The sequence below is a fragment of the Nerophis lumbriciformis genome, linkage group LG17 (assembly GCF_033978685.3).
Source record: "Nerophis lumbriciformis linkage group LG17, RoL_Nlum_v2.1, whole genome shotgun sequence".
NCBI classification, from domain to species: domain Eukaryota; kingdom Metazoa; phylum Chordata; class Actinopteri; order Syngnathiformes; family Syngnathidae; genus Nerophis; species Nerophis lumbriciformis.
This window is the reverse complement of record NC_084564.2, coordinates 1,040,902-1,052,618: the sequence shown is the minus strand read 5'-3', so window position 1 is coordinate 1,052,618 and position 11,717 is coordinate 1,040,902. Positions and strand designations below refer to the sequence as shown.

Here is an 11,717-nt window from a genome sequence, read left to right as displayed (position 1 = left end):
CATGAGTTATTATTAGTGATGTCACCATACTAATATTACATGAGTTATTATTAGTGATGTCACCATACTAGTATTACATGAGTTATTATTAGTGTAGTCATCATACTAGTATTACATGAGTTATTATTAGTGATGTCACCATACTAGTATTACATGAGTTATTATTAGTGTAGTCACCATACTAATATTACATGAGTTATTATTAGTGTTGTCACCATACTAATATTACATGAGTTAGTATTAGTGATGTCACCATACTAATATTACATGAGTTATTATTAGTGTTGTCACTATACTAGTATAACAGGAGTTATTATTAGTGTTGTCATCATACTAATATTACAGGAGTTATTATTAGTGATGTCATCATACTAGTATTACATGAGTTATTATTAGTGTTGTCACTATACTAGTATTACATGAGTTATTATTAGTGTTGTCACTATACTAGTATTACATGAGTTATTATTAGTGTAGTCACCATACTAGTATTACATGAGTTATTATTAGTGATGTCACCATACTAGTATTACATGAGTTATTATTAGTGTAGTCACCATACTAATATTACATGAGTTATTATTAGTGATGTCACTATACTAGTATTACATGAGTTATTAGTTTAGTCACCATACTAGTATTACATGAGTTATTATTAGTGATGTCACCATACTAGTATTACATGAGTTGTTATTATTAGTGTAGTCATCATACTAGTATTACATGAGTTATTATTAGTGATGTCACCATACTAGTATTACATGAGTTATTATTAGTGTAGTCATCATACTAGTATTACATGAGTTATTATTAGTGATGTCACCATACTAGTATTACATGAGTTATTATTAGTGTAGTCACCATACTAGTATTACATGAGTTATTATTAGTGATGTCACCATACTAGTATTACATGAGTTATTATTAGTGATGTCACCATACTAATATTACATGAGTTATTATTAGTGTTGTCACTATACTAGTATCACAGGAGTTATTATTGGTGATGTCACCATACTAGTATTACATGAGTTAGTATTAGTGATGTCACCATACTAGTATTACAATAGTTATTATTAGTGATGTCACCATACTAGTATTACATGAGTTATTATTAGTGATGTCACCATACTAGTATTACATGAGTTATTATTAGTGTAGTCACCATACTAATATTACATGAGTTATTATTAGTGATGTCACTATACTAGTATTACATGAGTTATTAGTTTAGTCACCATACTAGTATTACATGAGTTATTATTAGTGATGTCACCATACTAGTATTACATGAGTTATTATTAGTGATGTCACCATACTAGTATTACATGAGTTATTATTAGTGATGTCACCATACTAATATTACATGAGTTATTATTAGTGATGTCACCATACTAGTATTACATGAGTTATTATTAGTGTAGTCATCATACTAGTATTACATGAGTTATTATTAGTGATGTCACCATACTAGTATTACATGAGTTATTATTAGTGATGTCACCATACTAATATTACATGAGTTATTATTAGTGTAGTCACCATACTAATATTACATGAGTTATTATTAGTGTTGTCACCATACTAATATTACATGAGTTAGTATTAGTGATGTCACCATACTAATATTACATGAGTTATTATTAGTGTTGTCACTATACTAGTATAACAGGAGTTATTATTAGTGTTGTCATCATACTAATATTACAGGAGTTATTATTAGTGATGTCATCATACTAGTATTACATGAGTTATTATTAGTGTTGTCACTATACTAGTATTACATGAGTTATTATTAGTGTAGTCACCATACTAGTATTACATGAGTTATTATTAGTGATGTCACCATACTAGTATTACATGAGTTATTATTAGTGTAGTCACCATACTAATATTACATGAGTTATTATTAGTGATGTCACTATACTAGTATTACATGAGTTATTAGTTTAGTCACCATACTAGTATTACATGAGTTATTATTAGTGATGTCACCATACTAGTATTACATGAGTTGTTATTATTAGTGTAGTCATCATACTAGTATTACATGAGTTATTATTAGTGATGTCACCATACTAGTATTACATGAGTTATTATTAGTGTTGTCACTATACTAGTATTACATGAGTTATTATTAGTGATGTCATCATACTAGTATTACATGAGTTATTATTAGTGATGTCACCATACTAGTATTACATGAGTTATTATTAGTGTAGTCACCATACTAGTATTACATGAGTTATTATTAGTGATGTCACCATACTAGTATTACATGAGTTATTATTAGTGATGTCACCATACTAATATTACATGAGTTATTATTAGTGTTGTCACTATACTAGTATCACAGGAGTTATTATTGGTGATGTCACCATACTAGTATTACATGAGTTAGTATTAGTGATGTCACCATACTAGTATTACAATAGTTATTATTAGTGATGTCACAATACTAGTATTACATGAGTTATTATTAGTGTTGTCACCATACTAGTATTACATGAGTTATTATTAGTGTTGTCACCATACTAGTATTACATGAGTTATTAGTGATGTCACCATACTAGTATTACATGAGTTATTATTAGTGATGTCACCATACTAGTATTACATGAGTTATTATTAGTGTTGTCATCATACTAATATTACATGAGTTATTATTAGTGTTGTCATCATACTAATATTACATGAGTTATTATTAGTGTAGTCATCATACTGGTATTACATGAGTTATTATTAGTGATGTCACCATACTAATATTACAAGAGTTATTATTAGTGTAGTCACCATACTAATATTACATGAGTTATTATTAGTGTAGTCACCATACTAGTATTACGTGAGTTATTATTAGTGATGTCACCATACTAGTATTACATGAGTTAGTATTAGTGATGTCACCATACTAGTATTACATGAGTTATTATTAGTGATGTCACCATACTAGTATTACATGAGTTATTATTAGTGTAGTCACCATACTAATATTACATGAGTTATTATTAGTGTAGTCACCATACTAGTATTACATGAGTTATTATTAGTGTAGTCACCATACTAGTATTACGTGAGTTATTATTAGTGATGTCACCATACTAGTATTACATGAGTTAGTATTAGTGATGTCACCATACTAGTATTACATGAGTTATTATTAGTGATGTCACCATACTAGTATTACATGAGTTATGATTAGTGTAGTCACCATACTAGTATTACATGAGTTATTATTAGTGATGTCACCATACTAATATTACATGAGTTATTATTAGTGTTGTCACCATACTAATATTACATGAGTTATTATTAGTGTTGTCATCATACAAATATTACATGAGTTATTATTAGTGTTGTCATCATACTAATATTACATGAGTTATTATTAGTGTAGTCAGCATACTAGTATTACATGAGTTATTATTAGTGATGTCACCATACTAATATTACATGAGTTATTATTAGTGATGTCACCATACTAGTATTACATGAGTTATTATTAGTGTAGTCACCATACTAGTATTACATGAGTTATTATTAGTGTAGTCACCATACTAATATTACATGAGTTATTATTAGTGATGTCACCATACTAGTATTACATGAGTTATTATTAGTGTAGTCACCATACTAATATTACATGAGTTATTATTAGTGTTGTCATCATACTAATATTACATGAGTTATTATTAGTGTAGTCATCATACTAATATTACATGAGTTATTATTAGTGTAGTCACCAGACTAGTATTACATGAGTTATTATTAGTGTTGTCACTATACTAGTATTACATGAGTTATTATTAGTGTTGTCACCATACTAGTATTACATGAGTTATTACTAGTGTTGTCACCATACTAGTATTACAGGACTTATATTATATTTATATGCGTACATATGTATATGTATATATATATATTATATATATACACATAGTTGGGACAAGAGGGGGATAAGACAGAGAGACAAAAACAACAGCAGCAAACAACAACAACAATAACAACAACAACAACAACAATAGAACAACATCAGCAAATAGGACAAATATGGTAAAAGTGATAGCAAATAAGCAGTTAGTGAAATAAATAATAATACAAAAATGACAATGAAGATTATTACACTACAAATGGAGCAATACAAATACCAATAGAAATAGTAGTATTGATAATGAATAATACCAATAATTGACCTTTATTATCAACAATAGTTGTTCAAATGCAACAATACATATATGTAATGATAACTAGAGATACAAACGAAGGCAGAAAAATGGAGGGGAAGAAAGAGAAGCCAGCTATATTAACCTTGTAGATTGTTATAGTAACATTAGGTTAAGCTTGATCAGTGTGCCATGTGTTACCCAATTTACCCTAGGGCAACAACGTTAATTTATGTCTGATGAAATGTGATTATGTATGTATTCTAGTTTCTTCAAAATAGCCACCCTTTGTTCTGATTACTGCTTTGCACACTCTTGGCATTCTCTTGATGAGCTCCAAAAGGTAGTCATCTTGAAGGGTTTTCACTTTACAGATGTCATAGTTTTGATGTGACAATCTACAATGTAAATAGTCATGGAAATGGATGTAGTATTAGAAGTGTGGATGTAGTATTAGAAGTGTGGATGTAGTATTAGAAGTGTGGATGTAGTATTAGAAGTGTGGATGTAGTATTAGAAGTGTGGATGTAGTATTAGAAGTGTGGATGTAGTATTAGAAGTGTGGATGTAGTATTAGAAGTGTGGATGTAGTATTAGAGGTGTGGATGTAGTATTAGAGGTGTGGATGTAGTATTAGAAGTGTGGATGTAGTATTAGAAGTGTGGATGTAGTATTAGAAGTGTGGAAGTAGTATTAGAGGTGTGGATGTAGTATTAGAAGTGTGGATGTAGTATTAGAGGTGTGGATGTGGTATTAGAGGTGTGGATGTGGTATTAGAGGTGTGGATGTAGTATTAGAAGTGTGGATGTAGTATTAGAAGTGTGGATGTAGTATTAGAAGTGTGGATGTAGTATTAGAAGTGTGGATGTAGTATTAGAAGTGTGGAAGTAGTATTAGAGGTGTGGATGTAGTATTAGAAGTGTGGATGTAGTACTACTTTGATGAAAGTGTGGTGTTTGTGTAGTCAGGAAGTAGATGGTGCATTCAAAGACCTTGGTGATATCTCCTGCGTCACACTGCACTGATATCAGACACATTCTCACATGGTGACTACTGGATAACATCACCTTCTTATCACCTTTATATTCACTTTATATTCACTTATATTCATTTTATATTCACTTTATATTAACTTATATTAACTTATATTCACTTTCTACAAACTACAAAAGCAGTGAAGTTGTCATGTTGTGTAAATGGTAAATAAAAACAAAATACAACAAATCCTTTTCAACTTATATGTAATGTGAAATGTGGACTTGTCAGACCACAGAAGACTTTTCCACTTTGCATCAGTCCATCTTAGATGAGCTCAGGCCCAGCGAAGTGTTTCTGGGTGTTGTTGATAAATGGCTTTGGCTTTGCATAGCAGAGTTTTAACTTGCACTTACAGAAGTAGCGACCAACTGTAGTTACTGACAGTGGTTTTCTGAAGTGTTCCTGAGCCCATGTGGTGATATCCTTTACACACTGATGTGGCTTTTTGATGCCTGAGGTCACGGGTATGCCGCTTACGTGAAGTGATTTCTCCAGATCCTCTGAACCTTTTGATGATATTACGGAGCGTAGATGGTGAAATTCCTTAAATTCCTTGCAATAGCTGCTTGAGAAATGTTGTTCTTAAACAATTTGCTCAGGCATTTGTTGACAAAGTGGTGACCCTCGCCCCGTCCTTGTTTGTGAATGACTGAGCATTTCATGGAATCTACTTTTATAGCCAATCATGGCACCCACCGGTTCCCAATTAGCCTGTTCACCTGTGGGATGTTCCAAATAAGTCTTTGATGAGCATTCCTCAACTTGCTCAGTCTTTTTTGCCACTTGTGCCAGCTTTTTTGAAACATGTTGCATGCATCAAATTCCAAGTGAGCTAATATTTGCAAAAACACTAATTTGTAAAATTTTGTAAACTTTTTTTAATTTTTTTTAAAACAATTTTAACAATTAACATTTTTTTTAGGGTTAGGGTTAGGGTTAGGGTTAAGGTTAGGGTAAATTGTTTTAAAAAAAAGTTAAAAAAAGTTTTTAAAAAAAGTTAAAAAAGTAAAAAAAAAGTTTAAAAAAAGTTTAAAAAAAAGCTAAAAAAAAAGTAAAAAAAAGTTAAAAATATTTACAAAAATTAAAAAAAAAATTTTTTTTAAACTTTTAAAAAATTAAGATATTAAAAAAAATGTTTTAAGTTAAAACATGATTTTCAAGGTAAAAAATGATTTTCAAGGTACAAAAAAATTTTGAAGGTAAAATTTTTTTTTCAAGGTAAAATTTTTTTTCAAGGTAAAAAATGATTTTCAAGGTGCAAAAAAATTTTCAAGGTAAAATTTTTTTTTAAGATAAAAATTTTTTTTCAAGGAAAAAAATGATTTTCAAATTTTTTAAATTTTTAAAAAATGTTTTTAAATTCTTTTATTTTTTTTAATTTGTAAAATTTTTTTAACTTTTTTTTATTTGTAAATTATTTTTAAACAATTTAAAACAATTTTAAATTTATTTAATTTTTTTAAACAATTTTAACAATTAACATTTTTTTTAGGGTTAGGGTTAGGGTAAGGGTTAAGATTAGGGTTAGGGTTAGGGTAAAAAAATTTAAAAAAAAGTTAAAATAGTTAAAAAAAGTTAAAAATATTTAAACAATTTAAAACATTTTTTTTTTAAATTTAATTTTTTTTTTTTTTTTAAATGTTAAAATAAAAATAAAAAAAATTTTAAATTAAAATTTTTACAAAAATTAAAAAAAAATTAAAAAAAACTTTAAAAAAACTTTAAAAAAACTTTAAAAAAACTTTAAAAAAACTTTAAAAAAACTTTAAAAAAATTTTAAAAAAAAGTTTTAAGTTAAAACATGATTTTTAAGGTAAAAAATGATTTTCAAGGTGCAAAACTTTTTTCTAGGTAAACCTAACCCTAACCCTAACCCTAATCTTAACCCTAACCCTAACCCTAACCCTAACCATAACCCTAACCCTAAAAAAAATGTTAATTGTTAAAATTGTTTAAAAAAAATTAAAAACATTTAAAATTGTTTTAAATTGTTTTAAAAAATAAAAAAAAATAAAAAAAAGTTTAAAAATTTTTACAAATAAAAAAAATAAAATAAAATAAAAACATTTAAAAACACTTTTTAAAAATTAAAAAAATTTGAAAATCATTTTTTACCTTGAAAAAAAAGTTTTACCTTGAAAACTGTTTTGTACCTTGAAAATCATTTTTTACCTTGAAAAAAATGTTTTAACTTGAAAAAAAAATTTTACCTTGAAAATTTTTTTGTACCTTGAAAATCATTTTTAACCTTGAAATTTTTTTTTTACTTTTTACCTTAAATTTTTTTTACCTTGAAATTCTTTTTTTAACTTGAAAAAAAAAATTTTACCTTGAAAAAAAAATGTTACCTTGAAAATCATTTTTTACCTTGCAAATCATTTTTAACCTTGAAAACAAAATTTAACCTTGAAAATTTTTTTTAACCTTAACATTTTTTTTTTACCTTGAAAATCATTTTTTACTTTGAAAATTTTTTTTTACCTTAAAATTTTTTTTTACCTTGAAACATTTTTTTTTCCTTGAAAATCATTTTTTACCTTGAAAATCATTTTTTACCTTGAAAAAAATGTTTACCTTGAAAATTTTTTTTACCTTAAAAATTTGTTTGACCTTGAAAATCATTTTTTAACTTGAAAATCATTTTTTACCTTGAAAATCATTTTTAACCTTGAAAAAAAAATTTTACCTTGAAAATTTTTTTTTACCTTACAATTTTTTTTTTCAAGGTAAAAAATGATTTTCAAAGCACAAAAAAATTTTCAAGGTAAAATTTTTTTTTCAAGGTAAAATTTTTTTTCAAGGTAAAAAATGATTTTCAAGGTACAAAAAAATTTTCAAGGTAAAATTTTTTTTCAAGGTAAAAAATGATTTTCAAATTTTTTTAATTTAAAAAAAATGTTTTTAAATTTAGGTTTCTCAGTTCCAATGTTAAATATCTTGTCTTTGCAGTCTATTCAATTGAATATAAGTTGAAAATGATTTGTTGTATTCTCTTTTTATTTAACTTTTACACAACCTGACAACTTCACTGCTTTTGGGCTTTGTACTTGACATCTGTGATATTGCAGTACTTATACTACTTGACATCTGTGATATTGCAGTACTTATACTACTTGACATCTGTGATGTTGCAATACTTATACTACTTGACATTTTTGATGTTGCAGTACTTATACTACTTGACATCTGTGATGTTGCAGTACTTATACTACTTGACATCTGTGATGTTGCAGTACTTATACTACTTGACACCTTTGATACTGCAGTACTTATATTACTTGACATTTTTGATGTTGCAGTACTTATACTACTTGACAACTTTGATATTGCAGTAGTTATACTACTTGACATCTGTGATGTTGCAGTACTTATACTACTTGACATCTGTAATATTGCAGTACTTATACTACTTGACATCTGTGATATTGCAGTACTTATACTACTTGACACCTTTGATATTGCAGTACTTATATTACTTGACACCTTTGATATTGCAGTACTTATACTACTTGACACCTTTGATACTGCAGTACTTATACTACTTGACATCTGTGATATTGCAGTACTTATACTACTTGACACCTTTGATATTGCAATACTTATACTACTTGACATTTTTGATGTTGCCGTACTTATACTACTTGACATCTGTGATATTGCAGTACTTATACTACTTGACATCTGTGATATTGCAGTACTTATACTACTTGACACCTTTGATATTGCAATACTTATACTACTTGACATTTTTGATGTTGCAGTACTTATACTACTTGACATCTGTGATGTTGCAGTACTTATACTACTTGACATCTGTGATGTTGCAGTACTTATACTACTTGACACCTTTGATACTGCAGTACTTATATTACTTGACATTTTTGATGTTGCAGTACTTATACTACTTGACAACTTTGATATTGCAGTAGTTATACTACTTGACATCTGTGATGTTGCAGTACTTATACTACTTGACATCTGTAATATTGCAGTACTTATACTACTTGACATCTGTGATATTGCAGTACTTATACTACTTGACACCTTTGATATTGCAGTACTTATATTACTTGACACCTTTGATATTGCAGTACTTATACTACTTGACACCTTTGATACTGCAGTACTTATACTACTTGACATCTGTGATATTGCAGTACTTATACTACTTGACACCTTTGATATTGCAATACTTATACTACTTGACATTTTTGATGTTGCCGTACTTATACTACTTGACATCTGTGATATTGCAGTACTTATACTACTTGACATCTGTGATATTGCAGTACTTATACTACTTGACACCTTTGATATTGCAATACTTATACTACTTGACATTTTTGATGTTGCAGTACTTATACTACTTGACATCTGTGATGTTGCAGTACTTATACTACTTGACATCTGTGATGTTGCAGTACTTATACTACTTGACACCTTTGATATTGCAATACTTATACTACTTGACATTTTTGATGTTGCAGTACTTATACTACTTGACATCTGTGATGTTGCAGTACTTATACTACTTGACATCTGTGATGTTGCAGTACTTATACTACTTGACACCTTTGATACTGCAGTACTTATATTACTTGACATTTTTGATGTTGCAGTACTTATACTACTTGACAACTTTGATATTGCAGTAGTTATACTACTTGACATCTGTAATATTGCAGTACTTATACTACTTGACATCTGTAATATTGCAGTACTTATACTACTTGACATCTGTAATATTGCAGTACTTATACTACTTGACATCTGTGATATTGCAGTACTTATACTACTTGACACCTTTGATATTGCAGTACTTATATTACTTGACACCTTTGATATTGCAGTACTTATACTACTTGACACCTTTGATACTGCAGTACTTATACTACTTGACATCTGTGATATTGCAGTACTTATACTACTTGACACCTTTGATATTGCAATACTTATACTACTTGACATTTTTGATGTTGCCGTACTTATACTACTTGACATCTGTGATATTGCAGTACTTATACTACTTTACACCTTTGATATTGCAGTACTTATACTACTTGACAGCTTTGATACTGCAGTACTTATACTACTTGACACCTTTGATACTGCAGTACTTATACTACTTGACATCTGTGGTATTGCAGTACTTATACTACTTGACACTTTTGATACTGCAGTACTTATACTACTTGACACCTTTGATATTGCAGTACTTATACTACTTGACATCTGTGATATTGCAGTACTTATACTACTTGACATTTTTGATGTTGCAGTACTTATACTACTTGACATTTTTGATGTTGCAGTACTTATACTACTTGACAGCTTTGATGTTGCAGTACTTACACTACTTGACACCTTTGATACTGCAGTACTTATACTACTTGACACCTTTGATACTGCAGTACTTATATTACTTGACATTTTTGATGTTGCAGTACTCTTACTACTTGACACCTTTGATATTGCAGTACTTATACTACTTGACATCTGTGATATTGCAGTACTTATACTACTTGACATTTTTAATGTTGCAGTACTTATACTACTTGACAGCTTTGATATTGCAGTACTTATTTGATACTGCAGTACTTATATTACTTGACATTTTTGATGTTGCAGTACTTATACTACTTGACAGCTTTGAAATTGCAGTACTTTTACTACTTGACACCTTTGATACTGCAGTACTTATATTACTTGACACCTTTGATACTGCAGTACTTATACTACTTGACATTTTTGATGTTGCAGTACTTATACTACTTGACATCTGTGATGTTGCAGTACTTATACTACTTGACATTTTTGATGTTGCAGTACTTATACTACTTGACATCTGTGATATTGCAGTACTTATACTACTTGACACCTTTGATACTGCAGTACTTATACTACTTGACACCTTTGATATTGCAGTACTTATACTACTTGACACCTTTGATGTTGTAGTACTTATACTACTTGACACCTTTGATACTGCAGTACTTATACTACTTGACACCTTTGATACTGCAGTACTTATACTACTTGACACCTTTGATATTGCAGTACTTATACTACTTGACACCTTTGATACTGCAGTACTTATACTACTTGACACATTTGATACTGCAGTACTTATACTACTTGACATTTTTGATGTTGCAGTACTTATACTACTTGACAGCTTTGATATTGCAGTACTTATACTACTTGACATCTTTGATGTTGTAGTACTTCTACTACATAACACCTTTCAAAATAAAGGCACTGTTATTTGTCTGTCAGTGTAAGATAAGAGTATAGTACAGTATTACAAGGTTACAGTTCTAATAAACAATATTATAACTTATCTCCTTCATTCCTCCTATTAATGTGACATCTTAGAGTTGTAATATTCATATTCATATTCATATTATATTCATATTGTTATAATATTGCAGAGAATATATCAACAATATAAAGACAAACAGCATCTTACAATGTACGACAGCACCACCGTGTGGCCAAACTTCAGAACTGACCTGA

The 11,717-nt window shown here is 28.8% G+C and overlaps 1 protein-coding gene across 1 annotated transcript; it reads right to left on the bottom strand.

Moving 5' to 3' along the window:
* Positions 1-5,056: 5,056 nt before the first annotated feature.
* LOC140679517 (uncharacterized) lies at positions 5,057-11,665 on the bottom strand. The gene is made up of 3 exons (XM_072915032.1): positions 11,661-11,665; positions 10,908-11,428; positions 5,057-5,184 (listed from the first exon to the last, which is right to left on the bottom strand). The coding sequence occupies exons 1-3, from the start codon at positions 11,663-11,665 to the stop codon at positions 5,057-5,059; spliced, it is 654 nt and encodes a 217-aa protein (XP_072771133.1).
* Positions 11,666-11,717: the final 52 nt, after the last annotated feature.

Excerpts from the sequence above, each read along its gene's own strand:
- LOC140679517 (XM_072915032.1), bottom strand. Across the intron at positions 5,185-10,907 it reads TGCAGTATCAAAGGTGTCAA|TGCAGTGTGACGCAGGAGAT; the intron begins GTAATATAAGTA and ends GTCTGATATCAG.